General features: G+C 41.6%; 1 protein-coding gene across 1 annotated transcript in view; it reads left to right on the top strand.

Moving 5' to 3' along the window:
- ADAMTS17 (ADAM metallopeptidase with thrombospondin type 1 motif 17) overlaps nt 1-18772 on the top strand; it is a 179318-nt gene that overhangs the window by 133801 nt on the left and 26745 nt on the right. The window contains exons 17-19 of the mRNA XM_082060557.1: nt 723-880; nt 5046-5205; nt 7115-7250. Of these exons, the coding sequence (XP_081916683.1) occupies nt 723-880; nt 5046-5205; nt 7115-7250 (454 nt within the window). The remainder of the gene's footprint in view (nt 1-722; nt 881-5045; nt 5206-7114; nt 7251-18772) is intronic.

Genomic DNA, 18772 nt, shown 5'->3' with positions numbered 1-18772 from the left:
TTGTGGTCCTTGCTTGTTAGCACAATGCTGTAGTATTTTAGTATAACTTTTAAATCCAAATTAAGTCTCTTTTCGTTGAAGGTCAAAGAAAAACATCTCAGCTGTGTAGGCTTTCCTTTGCAAAAGCAGAACTATATGCAGAGCAGAATTCAACAGCAGCCATGAATATGTGTGGGTTTTAGACATACTCTTGAAATAGGTCAAACTGTGGAAGTGTGCTACCATTTCCTCCTAAATTAGTAGTATTTTTTCATGGACATTTGGTAGTTATCTTTTCTTCCTTTTACTTCCTTTGTAGCTTCTCCTGCCTACCCTTTTTTTCTTCCCTTTACATTTTCCGGCAGTGGAATGGCACAGAGAATGCCTCGAAGTTTGGAAACTGGAGAGCCTTGCTTATTCTGAAAGCAAAACCTAATAGCTTTAGGTAGTAAAACCTTAGCAAGACCAGTGTATATGACATTATTTTTACTCAACAGCAATGTTAATATAAGTACAAATGCCTTCATCAGCGGAAATGCAGAATATGCTCAAATTAGAAACATTATGACGAGTCAGCTATAATTATACTGTAATTAGACTTTTTTTTTTTTTCTTTTACATTCATGTCTGTTACAAGGCTACTGCATCTTGTACTTCAGGTGGGCTGATACAGAAGCTCAGTATTCTATATTGTAATTACAAATTTGCTTACATTTCATTCCATGGTGTTTGATTCATTCCAGCTTTAAAAGATTCCAGTAAGAGATCCATTAACAGCGACTGGAAAATTGAGCTTCCTGGTGAGTTTCAGATCGCAGGCACTACTGTCCGGTACGTGCGAAGGGGTCTGTGGGAGAAAATCTCTGCCAAAGGACCAACTAAAATACCACTGCACTTGATGGTAACTTTATATCCTTTGTTTGTGTTTCTTAAGTGATGCAACAGCTAGGGTTTATATTCTAGCTGAAAGTTAATTTTGACTGTTTGCTTCCTCACCAGTTTTTTAAAGGTATGCTGTAGTGCCTCTCTTTGCATTCTTTTACAGCATTGCAAAGGCTGGAGAAACCCAGCTCCCTGCTTAAAAATAAATGATGTTTTCATAGAATAGAGAATGATGCTTTATTCTGGGAGAACATGCAGAGTCCCAGGAGACTTGTGTCCAGTACAGGATAATCCTATAATGTGTCACAGGCAATGTGACAGGTCCATTCTAGAGGACATAGATTTTCAGAGGCCTTGTTCATTTCATGGACATACCTGCTCACACACCTGAAAGGATATTTGAGAAAATATCTTCTCAGCTTACGCCAGAACTTATTCTGCATTTAAGCACACTGTTGCTCTAACAGAAGAGGTGCAGATTTGGCATGTACAGATGACACATGTGAATTTGAGCCTCCATAGTGACTTAGTTACACACATAAATGTTTCTTGGTTTATGTTTTGTTGTTTTTTTTTTTTGTTTGTTTGTTTGTTTTTTTTTTCATTTTTAAGGTGTTTTTGAAAGTTTTTCCTATTGTTCAACACAGTCCTTCTGCTAACCAGGCATGTAATTTTATAAATAGTCATATGGCGGCTGTATGAGAACATGCGTGACAAGAAGAACAGGATCATAGTCCCAGTCTTGTCACTAATGGGCGATGTGACTCATGAGCCAGTCCCCTAATGTTGGTGGTAACCTTAATGTTTCTCTCTGTAAAATAGCTGTAATAATGTCTATCTCATATGTGCGTTACTAGTAGAAAGTCTGTAAAAGGCTTTACAGTTTCCATGGCGAGGTTTGCGTACAAACATGGGGTATTTTAATGTATGCATTGTTGCCTGTAACTTTTTTATCCAATCGCATTTTTCTGTGTGCTGTTTCTTTTCCTTATGACTTTTTGCTATGGAAGGCTGTCTGTAAGTACTGCTAAAAATCAGGTGTCTCTCCCTTTCCTCACCTGAACTTTTTGGCTTGCTGGTGTTCATTGTGCAACATTTCATGGCCCAGTTTGAAAAGCTCAAAATTTTCTTGAACTTTTTGTACACATACAAAATAATCACAATACTCCACTTTGTCAGTGCTTTCTCTGTGTCAAAATATTGGCTTCCTGACTCAGCCATGTAAGTCAAGGTCTGCCCACACAAGTGAGGTGTATACAGGAGCCTTCTTCATCATCAGAAAAATCACCTTTTGCTTGACTTTAGCCTTAAGATAAGTCTTCCCTCCTGAAACTAGGACTCTGGCAAAGTATCTTGTACTACCAAGGTCTTCCTAATGTCACATAAGAAAAAGGGGTTGCACAGGTGCCATTTGTGAAGATGCTGTGCAGGGTTCCTTTGCCTGCTCTTGGAACCTTCCAGGGTGTTACTTGGTTGAGTTGTACTGCAGTCAAATCTGGTACCAGCATTTTGCAGACTTCAGCATTAGTAGAGATTTGTTTATAAAGAAATACTTATTTCCCCTTCATTAAGGAGTAAGTAACTAACATAGGAAACTAGTAATTATGAGGTTCTCCATGGGTATCCTTTCCAGGTACAGAGGAGGAAATTTTCCTTCTTCACCTTCCTCCCCAGAAATTATTAAAAAGGAGGAAAGTAAAAGTTACCAGACCATTAAAAAAACTTGTGGCTTAAAATCACTGCCAGTCATAAACAAGGCACACGTGAAGTCTTTTCTTCAAATCGGATATTAATCTTTTCCTTGATACAGGGTACTGGGTTTCATTCTTTCAACACAGGAAAGGCAGGATGGTTACCAGTTACCTCTAAATAGAAAACTGTTGTTCAAACAGTGGTGAAATACACTGGACTGACAAAGAGCCAGAAGCTTCAGTCAGTCCGTTGTGACCTGCATTTGAAACCAATTATGCACACGCACACATACACCCCAATTATATATGGCTACAAAATTGCATGAAATTGGTTTCATATGGGCCTTCAGATTCACTAGTCTTGCACCCATATTGAGATAATAAGGATTTCTTTTTAGCTGCTTTTTAATACTTGAGGCATTACTCCAAGTGCATTGGTGTAAGTATATTTCTTGGAGAACTTGATGTGTGTGTAACTGGGCCTGTGCTAGACCTCCTCCTGGCAACAGAGGACAACCAAACGCTCCCAGAGCATAAAGATGCTTCATACAAAGCTGATTGATCGGATCTGTAGAACAAGCTGTTTGTGTCTCATGCACTTAAAGAAAGCCAGAGCGGGACTTGCATTCTCTGTCTCTGACTGCCTGGTATTTTGAATTGTGTTAAAAAAAAAAAAAGAAAAAACATTCATCTTTGAAACTGTAATGATGACTGGCTAGTTTCAACCTTGGGTTTCAGTTCTGGTAGTAAGGCTCCCTATGTAGCTGAAGCAAAATCATATTTTTCTCCCCACATTTTCTGGAAGGCACATTCCTGCCCAAGGTTATGCACTGTGCAGAGCAACTCAGGGGTGCTAAGTTTGTGTAGCCCCACAGTGTTCACTGCATAGACCACCAGGACGTCGATGCCTGCAAGCTGGACCCCTTCCTTCTGCACATGTGGTTATTTTTCTGGTTAAATGAGCTTATGACAGCTTTAGTGAGATTATTGGTTAAGTAGGAGTGATTTCTGCCAATCTGATGGGAAACAATTATTGTCAAGAGAAAACAGCACTTGCAAATTTGCCTTTTTTAATTGAGGAGCTGTTTGCTTCACTTATGATAGCTCTGCTTAAAGTATCTTCTTTGATAAGGTGCTGCTCCTATTTCAGCAGGTGACAAGAGCCAGCAGAATTCACCTGTCTAATGCTGCTGAGATTATGGGATAATAGCTATAAGTGAGGCTAAAGCCACATGGTCGACATTACAGTAGTGCTTCTATGGCATCTGTTAATAGTGTGGTAACTCGGATTCCATGGGCCTCCTACTCCATTCGATGTCTTTTAATCACTTCTGACTCAAGGCAGTGAAAGGGAGAGCCAAACAAAGGCCAAAATGTAAATCAAAACATGACGAGAATTGTCATCAACCTATGGTGAAAAATTAATCATTTTCTCTGTTCCTCTGCCTTTTTTAATAGTCAGCGAGTTTTGGAGTAATAATGCTAGAGACATCACATATGCCTCCATAGGAAATAATCAGCCTGCTGTTGGAAGCAGGTTTCACCTTCCTCTAGAAATACTCAGAGTATGAAAATATATACGTTGCCAGCAGCTGGATGATATGGCTCTTCCTTGTCAACCTCAGGTTCCTGAGACAATAAAATCCTGTTCCTACAGCTTGTCAGCAGGAATAGACATCAGCAGGAACAGACATGCTCGGTTTGAGTGCCACATTTCCCAGGAGGCATGTGACTTCTTTTTTTGCATTAGTTGTTTTACTTTGAGAAGGATCACCTTGTTCCTCCAAATGTGTCAGAAACATTTCTGCCTTCAAGCCAGGGACTGCTGCAGCCCAGCGCAAACGCAACTGTAAATGCTGCAGCTCACAGAATCACACAATGGTTGAAGTCGAAAGGAACTTCTGAAGATTCTCTTGTCCAAACGCCCTGCTCAAGCAGGGTGGCGTAGAGCAGGCTGCCCAGGACTGTGATCCATAAACAGTACAGAGTTAACCCAGATTTTCCCCGTTCTCTACAAAGGTGCTCAGCCATAAGCATGAGTCTCTACCTGAGGTTTGCAGACAACTTGCTTTCTAGAAAACAAGGGCAGGATGATGAATGATGTTTTAACTCTAGATGCTTATTAAAATAGTTATTATGTGAAAACTGCTGACTTATTGCTTCCTGTTGTCTTACTATTTCTCTTTAGATAGCCAGTGGCCTGCTGATCGCATTTGAGACTTAACTTTATGCACTGAATTCCAGGTTCAGACATCTCCATGGCTGTTTTAAATGTTCACAAATTATAAGCAGTTATTGCTCCCGCAGATGCCCTGTTTTACCAATACCACTGTAATTTCAGGTTTCTAGATAAAGATTTGGTTGCCTTTCACAAGGTACTCGTATTTTAGAAATATTGGCCCGAGACAGCATTTCCAGCATTACTGTCTCTGCAGTCTTGGCTTTCCCAGTACACAGTGTGTTGTAACAGCTTTCCTTTTCCTGCCGAACCAGGTGCTGCTATTTCATGACCAGAATTATGGAATTCATTATGAATACACCATTCCTGTAAACTATACTGCTGAAAACAGAAGCGAGCCAGAAAAGCAACAGGATTCTCTGTACATCTGGACGCACAGCGGATGGGAAGGCTGCAGCGTGCAGTGTGGAGGAGGTAAGGCCATTTGGAAGCTTGGTGGGACTTGCAGGCCGGTGTTTGCAGACAGCAGCCGTTAGAGAGATGCCTGCAGAAGACAGTGTTGCCAAAGCATGAAGAAAATGAGCCATGTGAATGGATGTTGCCATAATGACCTCAAAGAAGAGCTCCTTCTCACCAGCTCTCCCAGCTATCATCCATGTCCCCACAGTTAATTTTCACCCGGCATTTTGGCAGGGATGTAGCTTTGTCGGCTCATTACTGTAGACTGGATCTGCACCTGGATCAGTGCTCCACAAATGGCTTAAGGCACCGTGCACAGCCCCATATCTCAAATCTCCGTCACATTTTTGGAGCAGAATTTTCGCAGGTGTTCAGGCATGTTCACCCAAAGACACTTCCTTCCCCAAGGATGAAATGGGGGCAGCGCTGCTGTGACAGCTCCTGGAGATTGCATCAGATGCTCTGAATGTGGGATGGACTTTCTGGGAATACATGAGCACATTGCAAATCATGCTGTTCAGATGATCACTGGGATGTGCTGAGACAGATTTGCTGAAACCCTGGGGGGAACTGATGCCTGTGAAACCAGAGACTGGTTTGTCAGCCACTGTCCATTGAATTTTCAGTGTGGGATAAAGTAGGTTTTTCCCTGAGGAAAATGGATCATTTCCATGCATTCTGGCCAGTCTTTCCTCACCAGTGGACCCACTTTATTTATCATATTACGTGACACAAGGAGAGAGTGCTCATCTTGACATTTGCAGGTTCACTGCCCTAATTTCTTAGAGCCATTAAAGTTTCACAGGAATTAGCAGGGAAATTGTGGCTCTTTTGATTTGTGTTGCAAGGTTGCCACATCTTTGAATCAAATCAGTACCTGGCAATATGGCTCCCACAAGTAGTAGCTTGGATGACAATTGATCTCAAATACTTTGGTTGTCAGATGCTTTTACTACTTACCTGAGCTGGGAAGAGCCTTTTTCCTTCCAGGTAGACTTTCACAAAATTTTTATTAACAGAATTTGAGTTATTTTTTATTATCTACTGCAGATAATGAATGAACTCAATTTGATGCAGACTCAGGGTTAAGAAGAAGAGCTGAGGAACCAAAATAATTAGCAGTAAGGCAAAGTCACATGGTGCAGAGATGGCATTTTCCTTGTCACATCTGGTCACTGTCATGCTGTCCTGCAACACAGCTTTCCTGAACCCTGAGGGCCACACTGCTGCCCTGAAAATCCTGACGCACAGAGATGTGAGAAATGCTGCCCACTCCAGAGATGTTGCCTGTTGGCAGCGTTTTTAAAGTACTATGTCTGGAGGACCAGAGGATAGGAAAAAAAAATATTTTGGTGGCTTAATTAATTTCAGCTCTTGGTGAAACACACACAAGCCCAGTTTATCACTCTTGAACTCGGTCACTCCTTTTCAACCTGTCTCTTCCTGACTGCGGAGCAGCAGGAGGCAGCTGTCCTGTCATTATCAGTCACGGAGTGGTGGGTGGTTGTGTGGCTTCAGGTTACACAGCTGGAACATCTGTCCAAGGTGATTACAGGGCACAGCTACGTGTGGAGGAGGAACCAGAAATAAAAGCAAATTGTTTTCAAGCTTGTTTCCACCTTAAACACTAGAAAGAGAAAGCCCAATGTGTTGTTCCTGTGAAGCACACAATCTCACAATTATTGGGGAAAGATTTGTAGCTTTTCTGAAAAAAAAAGAAAACGAAACCGAACAAAACCCAACAGAACAGTACTGAGATAAGACAGAAGTGGGAAATAAGATTGCTTGCAGAGATGGTAGGTCTGTGTAGATTACATCTTGTAGACATAGCAGGGAGCTTTTGAGTTTCGGTTAACTGGTTGACATGGTTTTGTTCTTAGCCACTGGTTACCTTTTTCAGAGTTATTTTTTATTTGACTTGCAGGTGAACGGAAAACCATTGTGTCCTGTACTCGAATTATTAACAAGACCATGACACTGGTGAATGACAGTGACTGCCAACGAGTGAATCGCCCCGAGCCCCAGGTCAGGAAATGTAACACACACCCCTGCCAGTCACGGTAAGGAGTTAAAAAATAAAACCCAATATCCTTTTTCTTCACAAATTGCCCATTTCCAAAGCTGCCGTCTGGTGAACATGATGGAAATGTCTAAAAGTATTGGGACATATTGTTAGCCATGGTAACCAGCTGTAATATTCATTTCCTTTTGTTAAGCAGGTCAGATTTTCATTACCTCAGAGTCCATTTAATTTGTGGCCAGTAAGGCCAGATTCCACACAAGCTGTCTTCCCGTATTGTTTGGGGATGGTTTTCTTTTACCCTTGGCTGCCTCCTGGGTGATGGAGCAGCTTGCAATATAAGACTAGAGTGCAGTGACTGCATATCTAACCTTTTTTTAATTTTGAATCAGCACAGAGTAAGGTCTGATTAATTATCAAACAATGCTACAAAAAACCACTGCGAACAACTCACAGCCTTCAAGCTGCTATAGCTGACCTGCTGTGTTGTGTGCCTGATCTGTATTGGCATCATTCAGACTGGGAGTCTCTAGGCAACAAGTGTCTCTTCTTTGTATGAACTTTATACAGTATCTAGAAACACCTGCATAGTTTTGGAAACATACTTGAATGTTGCTGTAATCAAGAAGTTATGATGAAGCTCATTTTAGATGCTTTCCTCACTACTTTGCTTTTCTGCATCAGCAGGAGTAATTAGAGATCTAATAGTAATAAGTTCTAAAAATAATAAAAAGCTCTCTTTTTAGTTTAGCAAGCACTTTTAGCTGAATTAATTGTGATCTGCAATGTATATATATTAAAAAAAAAAAAAAAAAGCTATTTCTGGCCAAAATGACAAAACGCAGGAAGGCAGATTAATTTGTTCAGTTTGTCTGCTAACAAAAAGTTCACTCTCTCTCTGCAGTAATGTTTAGCATTGTGGAGTAGTGTAGATGCTCCACTTTTAATAGTAGTTAGAACACAAAATCAATATAGGATAAAGCTCAACAATATCTAAAAAAGCATATTCAAAACAACTTTCTATCTGTTGCATCTTGTATAATAAGATATAAGCTACTCCTGCTGGCAGAAACAATAGGGAAAATGAGAAACAGCACAATTCCTTCTAATTAGACCTGCACTCTGATTGAAGTGCCCTGAAGCTGGAATATCCAGTGTCAGGTAATGCATCAATAAGGCCGGGCCGTTCCAGGTTTCATTTTCTGTCTGCACTGCCTCTTATTGCTGCTGCACCATATTGTGGCCACACTGCTCTCAGTGCTACTGAAAGGTATAACAAGATACCTGTGTGCTTCTGGGTGTGTAAGGAGAGCCAGGCTCTCAGTGACTTCAAGGAAACAGCTGTCATTTCCATGAGAAAGTTTCCTAAATTCAGCGATGCTCGGATTTCTGTCATGCCTTTCTCTCAGAAAGGCAGAAACAAGGAGCATCAGCATGAAATTTCTTGTAGACCTTTTGTGAAACCATTAGGAGGAGACTGGAGTGAGCCCAGGCAGGTGTATGGAGGGGTTCTGGGTGGTAGGGGTGAAGAAAAGCAGCTTACAAAGCTCTGGAGGAAGTAGTCAGCTTCTGCCTCTGCTAGCTGAGGGCAACAAAGGGAGGTCTCGGTCACCAGGTCTGTCAGTGCCATGAGACCCACCGTGCTGTTTCTCAACGGGTTCTCCATGACCCTCGGCCCCTGGTGAAGTCCCCTCTTTGTTGCACACTTTCATCATGACCTTGCTGCCTGTCCAGGCAGTGACAGTGGCTTAGGTTAAATCACACAAAACCTCCTGAGAAAAGAATGCTCTGTTCCTGTATCCAGACTGTGTTATTTTGTGGATTCCAAGATATCTCTTCTATATGGAGTTACCAGGCAATTTATAGACACAATTTAGTACGGTTGTCCCCAGGAGCAATTAGCACTGTCACGGTGGTACTATCATTGGTCCATGTTTTGTCAGAGCAATGACAGTGAACACCAAATGTGCTTAGTACCCGTAAAGGCTACAAAATCCTTGCTGATGATCTGATAGACCACACTGTCTCACTCCCTCTGTGTAGACCACACTTTCACACTTAAAATGCTTTTGACTGGAAACATTTTCAGAAGCACATTCCCTGTGCCTCTGTAGAATTTAAATTTCCACTTGCGTTTGCCCACCCAGATATTAGAAATGCATGCTTAGCATATTCTCTGACCAAGAACATCTTAAAGAAACCATTCTCTTTCACCATGTCAATGCTTTTTTTATAAGCCTTGAATTTGTTTTAGGGTTTCAAGTAAAATTATTGTAGCATCTTGTTACAATAAGGTCCTTTCCCATTTCCACTCAGGCCTAAGCCCTTTACCTGAGTGCAGAAGAAGGAACAATGTGTTCCTTTCTGTAGTATACCTGCTCTGTTTGGGGCATTTTGATCTACATTTACACTTTTACTCAAAACGTAAAAGAATCACCTTACAGAGAATTTAGGGGAGAACCTTGTGGCCAGCACAGCACTGGGTCATAGGACATTCAGTCTGTGTTTCTCTTTCGGATGTGCTGTGTGAATTTAATTCTCTCTCCCACACCATCCCTTTGCTTCCTCGCTCAGTCCATGTATAAATCTGGGTTGCATAGTCCTTGGGATGGAGTGAGATCATGTTGTATAAATGTAAGAAGAGGAGGAGCCTATTGCTGTTGAGATTGTAATAAAAATAAAAAAAACAATAACCCATGTTACATATGTAAAGTGATCTGGAGAAAAAAAAAATAGTACGATATTAATAACAGTGTCTTTCTTCCTGCACGATCCCAAAGTGCTTTGCAAATTATATATCCCTTTGAACTTCAGCCACCTCTTGGGAGAGCCAAATAGCGCAGGGGACAGTAGTTTCATGAGGCCAAGGAGAAGATTAGAGCTCTGCAACTCCAACCCAGCATCTGAAAAAAACATAACAGGTTTGAAAAAAGGATTGGATACGCTGACATGTTTTAAAATTAAACGTCAGAGAACAGAATTTTCTTGAGGGTTGTGTTGAAACTGGCAAAAATAAAAGAATCTTTCATTCTTTATTATTGTTACTCTTTCACCTTTTAAAAAAAATGCCTCTTTTTCTTCCTATTTTATTTTTTATGTTCCTTGACCCTCTTTTTCCATTAAATTCTTTACAGCTTCCTTTCCTGTCCCAACTGCACCCTATTAGCACCTCTTTATTCTAATCCTTTGCCTAGCTCTTTAGATATTTTTTACAAAACCCTGCTGTAACCAGATGGAATCTGGATTCTTGCATGCGGTGCGTATGGGTTGTTTCCAGCACACTGAACACCAACCCAAATATATAGGCAAGCCCAGCACTCATGTTGGCACAAGACTCAGAAATCACAGATCACATCAGCTGTTATTACTGAAAACATAGGTCGGCCAGTGGCCACACACTTCAACAAGCCTGGTTGGGTCTATGAATATGAAGTTGCTCCCCTCTAATGCAGGAAAACAACCAAAAACACACGAAATTTCCCAACTGTTAGACTTGTAATGGTGTATGCAAACACCATTATTTTCTCTCCTCTTTGTTGTAATAGATTTGAATAGAGGTTGAGTTCTTTCAAAGACCTGCTGAGTATGTGGTGTTCCTACAGAGATGCCTAACAGCGGCATGAAAGCCAGAAATCCCTGCCTTCGTCTACAGAAAACCGCAGGAGACCCAAGTCCTTATTTTTACCATTCAGGACTTGAAAGTATCTCCTGAATCCAAGGGTTAGTTTTCTGCTGCTACCAATAGCAATTCATTAACTCCTTTCTGATTTTGCTCCACAGTCTCCTTCCCTCACTGGAAGGCTCCTAAACATACTAAAGGCTCCTAAACATACTAAAGGCTCCTAAACATACTAAATTAGATCAAATGCAAGACATCTTTCAGGAAATCCACTGGTAACTAATCTGGATTCCTTTGATACCTGATATTTCTTTACAGCATTACACTGTGGCCTGCTCTCACCTGCCATATGATTTACACATTGATATCCATGTTTCCTAGCATATCACCAGTTTTTCTAACTTACATGTGCATTTCCAGCGCAGCAAAAGGAGTTCTTGACTGATAACCAAATAGATTAAATCTACCACGCTTCCTTTGCCTGGAAAAGTTGTTATTTTAATCAAAGAAATACAGCCAATGAGTTTTACCTGGAGGATACCTATGTTGCATCCATTTACCACTATGTCCTTGATTATTGTTTCCCTCCAAATCCGCTCTAAAAACTGGCACGCTGCTGGGGTCAGGTCTGTGGTTGTGTGGATCTCTTATCCTCTTCTTCTCTTCCCTTCTCTCTTCCTCTCCTCCTCTTCTCCTCCTCTTCTGTTCCTCTTCCGTTCTTCCTCCGTTCTTCCTCTCTTCCTCTCTTCTTCCCCTTTCACTTTTCCATCCATGGACTGGAATCCAACACCATTCTCTCCAAGGGCTTATGCATCACAGTGATTCCTGCTGGGGAAAAAATGAAGCTAGTTCAGGGTCAGCCAAGGCGCCAGCTGGCTCAGCACCACAACCACCTGCCCAAAAGGCTGGTGACCTCTCAAAGCACAGTGCCTCAGTGTCTGATGGTTGATAGTGCCCATTGCTCTGCTTCCTGGACTGATTTAAGCTCATGGTTCTGATCTGTATGATCCCTACTGTCTGAGAGTCCACCTCTTCCTTTAGAGCCCACCATATACCTCTGACAGTGCCCTGGTTAACAGCCCAAGAATACAGAAATCAGTCAGTGTCCCTGATTCTGGTCTGTTTGCACCATATTTGTTCGTGTTATCATCCAGGGAGATGGTGAGTAGAACAGTTTTGAGTTTATTTTGTGAGGTGAAAATCTTGCAAATAATAGAATTGCTGGGGGGGGAGCAGTATGATGGAAAACTCCTTGAGAATGTTAGCAAATTACTTGCAGGGCTGTATGGAAATTATACTAAATTGGAGGGACATATTGGGAGTGTCTGTTAACTGAAGGGACTGAGCTAGACATTTAATGCTTCCAAATGGTTATGTTCTTTCATTAGTGCAGTCGGATTCTTTTGGAACCTGTACAAATGTTTATCATCCATAAAGTCCAGTGGCAATGAGTTCAAAACCTTATCTGTGCTTTGTGCTAAGAAACATCTCCTTTGGTGTGTTTTGAATTTGGTTACATGAAAAAAGAAAAGAAGGAACAGCCATGGGGAGGGTTTCAAATCATTTTAGCCTGGAAATCTGGCATAAACAGTAATGTTAGCACCCTCTGATCCAAGGAGGCACCACGTAAGAGCTCATTTTGAAGTATTTCCCAAAACTGGAGTTGGGATCTCTAGAATCTGTTTGAGCTTAATGAATTTGCCAGGACTGTGCTGGACACTGTGCGAGCCACGGTGGCTGCAGGCGGCTGAGCGAGCGGGAGATGCTGCGCCCTGGTGGCAGCTCTTCAGGGAACCCGGACGGGGCTGCTGGCCACGGGCAGTGCTGAGGGTCTCCCTCCGGTCTTGCAGGAGTAGAAGCCAAATCCTGTAGACCAGAAAGTCTGAGACACTTCTGGGTACCTTCGTGAGTGAGTAGCTGCTGTCTTGTCATGGGCACATCTGGTTATCACCATCCACTAGAAGGAGACAAAATCACTTGTGTTCCAGGTTGTAGGTGGTTCATCGAGTACAGCAATGGACAATCAGTAGGTAATTAGCTACTGAAAGATATAAAGACTTTTTTAAGCAAATCCAGAAATCCAACTAAATGAAGCAATTCTGGAAGAAGAGTAAGAGAAGGCTTGGGAACAGAGACTAGAATGAGGGCTTATTGGCTGCTGCTGAATGCATTTAAATCAAATAATTCAAGGTGACTTGCTAGAGCAGAAACTAATTTGGCGTCAGTTTTAACATGGAGTTAAGAGAGAGGTTTCATAGCTTTGGTGTAAACCCCCACGCTGCCTTACATCACAGTTTTCCTGTTATAATGTTTGACTCAACTACCTTATGGTTAAACATTTCCTTGTTTTAAAATGTTAAATGTTAAACGTGTTGCTTTGGTTTGAGGCTCTTCAGGCCAAATGTAGTCTTTACCCACAAAGTAGGATTAGCAGGATAATCTAGCAAAATATTTAATTGTGAAATTCACTCCTACTGCTGCCTGCTGTGGTGGTCTTCACACTGTTTTCATCCTTTGGTGTGAGCTAAGGAAAAGGCACCACCTTCCTGGAAAGGCAGGGAATGGAGCTGGACACCAGTTGTCCCATCAAAGATACACCAGCCATGGATCAGGGCAGGGATAACTCGCTGCAAAAGGGCTCTGAAAATGTTGATTTCTGCGCCTTGATGTAGTGAGGCAGCTGCCAGCAAGGATACCTTCTCACACCGACGCCACGGCGAGTCCTCAGAAACTGAGTTATGGTGATCTGCATGTAAATTATAAAACATTATCCTGTGGCTGATCTTATAATTGGTGGGAAATTTTCAGAAATAAAGCTGTCAAAATGATAATCACTAAAGAAAAAAAAAGAAACCTGTGTGAGTGAAAGTTGGCAAGTCTGTTAGCAGAATGACTACTGTACTGGAAAATTACTGAGCACTGTTTATAAAGGCAATCAGACAGGAATGTTAGTCTTGGAGTCCTACTTTCGACATCAGCAGCTGTATTATTCTACTAGATTCCTTGTACTTTTTTCCAAAAAAACCCCAAACCTTCTAGTGACTGGGTGTAGCACAACCTGTTCCCAAAAGTCAAGATTCACCTGATTATTTTGACCCCAGTACGGCAGAGAAATGGTGGAAAGTTTCAGAACTGTGTAGGGAGAGAAAGATACAATAGAAGATTGTGCATATTTCGTGGAAATTATGACTCCATTTGTAAACAGAGTTTTCTTGCTTCTACGTATTCAAGCATGAATTTAGTTTGATAGCTGTAAGCAAAAAATATCTGTCAGTTCCATGTGACTGATTCTCAGAAATCTTTTCCAGTTCTCCTTGCTAAAATTATCCAATGTGAAATCCTGGCCCCACTGCAAATGGGTCTGAGTTTTGCCCAACATCAATAGAGGCACAGTTTCACCCAGGTACCTCGGAACACTAAGAGTGAATTTGACGTGATTTTGCATCACAAACTGGCGCTAAAGACAACCAGTGCTAACTAGACCTGGAGTTATCCTCACCTGTACATCAGTGCAACAGCATATGTTAAACCAAAATGCATGCAATAAAATCTATTAGAAATAGGACCCTCAGATTAGTCTGCTTTAGATTTGGATGAGGGGTGATGGCTTTAAAATGAAAGAGAGGAGATTTATATTAGATATGAGAAATTCTTCCCCATGGGGGTGGTGAGGTGCTGGAACAGGCTGCCCAGAGAAAGCACCAGTTTTCCAGAGATCTCGAGACAGAAATAACCAGGTGAAATGTAATGGGGTGCAATATTTACCCTAGAACATGTAATGGCTTTGTGTTATAAAAGGCTACAAATCTCTTGAGAAGTGACCTCACATCTTTAGATCGCACTCCTCCACCCTATCCTTCAGCCTTGACCCGTTTTATCTCCATAGCATTTTTTTCCCAAATCCTTAGCTACAAGTCTTCATTTGCAGACATTCATCTCCTCTGGGTTTATGTACGTAGTGCTGTAGACAATTTATTTCCTAGAAAATGTGGGAGTCTTAGGCAAGTAGGTAGAGTGGATAATTCAAGGTTAATGACTAATCCAGAAAGATCAAATGATGAACTGAACCTCCAAAATATATTTCAAGTTTGCCTCAGGGGCCTGCCAGATGAGTGTTGCCAAAGCAGATTAGAAGAAAAACTCCCAATTCCTCTGCAGAGATACTGAGAGGTCAGAGGCTGAGGAAGACTCAGAAGACAAAGATTTAAAACAGCCATCTCAGATTGCATGTCCTGCCCATCCCAGCTTTTTGAGGCTGTAGAAAAACACACCTTTCTGGACATTTTTTAGCTAGAAAGACAGCCACTGACTGGGTCAAAAAATCTGTGCTTAAAAGCTCATCATTTTCTTCCTAAATCTCACCACTAGCAGGGATCATCTAGCTCTTGAATCTTTACAGAGGTAAGACTACAAACAATAATACTACAGGTAAAGCCATCCCTGTGGTTGAGAGAAAGATGAGTGTGTTTGTCCCATAAATCAGGACTTGTTGAAAAAATGAGATACTCTCCAGGGACTCCAAGTCGAGCACTCACATGGGCCAGCAGGAGACAGGTTATAACCCGGGGGGGAAAGACCAAACGGAAAAGACCTGTGGTGTCAAAGCAATCCCTAAGATCAGTTTACAGGCTTAAAATCTAACTGGAAGACAAATGCTCTGTATGATATACACAGAACTTAGTGTACAACAGTTAATTGGCTTATGTACTAATACAGAGCAAATTTGGTGTTTTGAGTTAGAATACTGGAACTATTTTTTACGTTGCCATAAGAAAAAATATTTACCATTTTTAAAAAAATAAAAAGTTAATCTTAAACATATCCAGGTGTGTTCAAAGTGTGTAATGACAGTGCAGAGAGGAAACTCCTTCTATAGTGTAATTTAATAGTAACCATAATGTGATACTATTTGTTCATCACATTTTGCTTCCCTTTGTGTATATTACTTGCAGATAGTAATCATGCTAATACCTTGCTGCACATTCCTTTACCAAATATGAAACTGGCAGGATTTTTCATATTTAATCACTTTATCCATAAATCCCTTGTCTTTCCACCGTAGTTGTGAATGATGTTGTTGAAATATAGTTGCAGTGATTCCGTGTCATATAGACAAGGTTCTTAGGTACATAGTTTAATGCTAGATTTAGGTTATGGTTGGACTCGATGACCTTAATCGTCTCTTCCAACCAAAATGATTCTACGGTTCTACGATTCTACAGGCACTAAAATAATATTTTCAGCTGCCTGTGAACGGGGCTTCAGGAGAACTGTGGGGGAAGCTCGTGGCACTGCCAGTACTGCGCATAGGACTCGCATCTACTTGCTTGCCAGATCATTTTTACAAGCCGTTGAACCAAACAGAGTTTCCACTGAGAAGACGAAGTTTTGTGGTCAAAGTGATCACCCTCTTGATGCCTTTGAATATAGCCCGCTTTACTGATATTACTATTATTCAAACATTTTATCTGTCACTGATCTCTTGGATGTGAAACTAAACCCATCACTTTAAAATAGCCTTAAATTTCTAAGCATTTTGATTCCATGTTAGCAGCAGTTGTCACCAGTACAAGGGAGTGGGCTGTGAGGTTTCAAAGGTCCCTGACAGTGCAGAGTCACTTTATTTGTAACTATTGGGCTTGGATCAGGGATGGACGTCGTGGATTGGTAGCTGAAACTGGCCATGCAGCTGCCACAAAAAAGCTGGAGGTTGTGTTTTCACCACAGGCACAGCTTTGTATTGATTCCCTGGGTTTTCACTCATGCCCTGTTCAATCATTCCTCTCATGATTATGATGATATTTGTTTTTTCTGTGCCAGTTTTCCTGTTACACTCTGTGCTAGAGCGGCACTAACTAGAGAACACTGAACAGGGTAGAAACAAGGTGATTTCTCCCCTCCACAAAAGCAACAACAACAAAAAGGAATTTTCCTTCCCGAAAGGAAAGTCATAACCTTACCTCTTAAGGCATCTTGGAAATAGTTGGTACACTGCATGCTGCCCATCCTGAATGCAAGCTCACAGACAGCCTCTGCCAAGAATGCATTTTTATCTTTCTCCTTTGCTTTCAGTCCCTTTCCCTTTTTCTTTTGCCAGTGGCTGTAGATCACAGCGAGAGAGCACAGTGCTGAAGTGAGTATTAGTTCGGTGGAGCCTGTACAGAAACTGTGACTCACATTCAGCTCATAAAGCAAAGTCACTCGTCCCCCTCCGTGCCCTTGCTGAGTGGTTCCTTCACCCAGATAGATAACTCGCTCCACATTTGCTGTGACAGGGCTGATATCAAGGGAGCCTGGCTATTAATTTTCATGAACACTGGTTTCTGCACTTCAAAGCTATTTTTGTCAGTCTTTCAGCCCTAGTATTCAATTACCCAGCTGGCATTTTCCCATTCCGTAAGCAAAATACCAAGCGCTCGGCCACAGAGATGCACCAAAACTGCTGTCTAGAGAAACACGTTTGGTGTCTTGCCAGCTGTTTTAGCCAACGCAAATTCGCAGATGTGTCAACTGCTTTAATGCACAGAAACATCTGAGTGGGGCCCTGTTCCACAAGAGACAGGTGGCCAGCCTGCCCAACCCCGTCCTGCCCAAACCAAATGGCTTCTGCCGTCACTGTCAACGCAGTCGTCAGTACTGTCACACCGGGTCATCAGTCACAGCATTTGGGAAACGAATTCATGACAATCACACCAATGAAGATGTTTCTACAAACTGTGCTGAACTGATTTTTCCCTATTCAGAAATGAGAAGATGGGAAACAGTTGATTGATTGAGGAGATGTGTCAACTGCAAAAGAAATGTGGTTAATAAGCTGGTACATACAGTGCTCTACCTGGACTATGGGATCCTTCGGGAAAATGAAGTAGTGTTTCTGAGCAGACTTGGTTTTGAGAATTCTTATTTGAGCCACTTATCATAATAGACAACCCAGGATTGAATGACAAGTAAAAGATTCATGGTATGAGGATACTAATCTAGATGACAATCCTAAATAACAGGCTAGAAGGTCAATTACCTGGTGAGAAAGGCATGATAGCTTTCCGGTGCAGGGTTATTGTTCCAGCCTTTCACTTCATACAGGAATTCCTGTAATTACAGAGAACATTGACAGATTGCAGGAAGTGTAAAGATCGATGCTGCTTATTTTTAGGAAAAAAATCCTCCTGCCCTACATACCTCCTAATTCAGATTCTTCTTAGACAGTTTATTCATCACTGAGCTGGAAGACAGAGGGTGAGGATTCCTCATTTCCCATGCGTACCCATGGCTGGTGACCGCTCACAGCAGCAACACCTTCCTTCCTTGGGAGGAAGCCCAACACCTCACAACTTTGTGCTGGGTGTTTGCCAAAAGCTTTTAAAGACACATAGCAAAGCAAACAACACACACACACACACGAAAAAAAAAGCCATATATTTGTTCCCAGCACATTTTGATCAAAGGGGAAGGAAATGGCAACTGAAATGCGCTTACAAAGTAGATGAATCCCAAAGGCTCAGCAAAATGATGGGTATAGAGAAATACCCCCTGACCCCACCCAGACTGGGTTATGGCACATCCTTGTGAGCCACAGCAGCTTTGAAACAATCTTGTAGGATCCTTTCCATAGGGAAAATGTTATCTTTTTAAGTACTCCTTGAGCTTTGGCAGTTAAGTGCAATTCACATTTTCTAAGAATGAGCATGGCCAGTTATTCTCCATTTTTGTGGCCCCTAAACCATGAACTTCAAACAGATGAGATTTCAATTAAACATCCTGGCAAGCCCAACTATGAAAAGCGAAATCTCTACCAGCAGCTGTGAGAGGGTGAACTGAAAGTGAAGCAGGACTTGTCTTTGCATTGTAATGTTCTGGGTTGTAGAGAATCTGTATGCTTTGAGGTCGTGTAACATAGGACTAGAGAATCTGATTCTGGTAACGGGTACAGAAAAGCTGTGTTG

The sequence above is a fragment of the Streptopelia decaocto genome, assembly GCF_964273445.1.
Source record: "Streptopelia decaocto genome assembly, chromosome: 9".
NCBI classification, from domain to species: domain Eukaryota; kingdom Metazoa; phylum Chordata; class Aves; order Columbiformes; family Columbidae; genus Streptopelia; species Streptopelia decaocto.
This window is presented reverse-complemented; position numbering and strand designations above follow the sequence as displayed.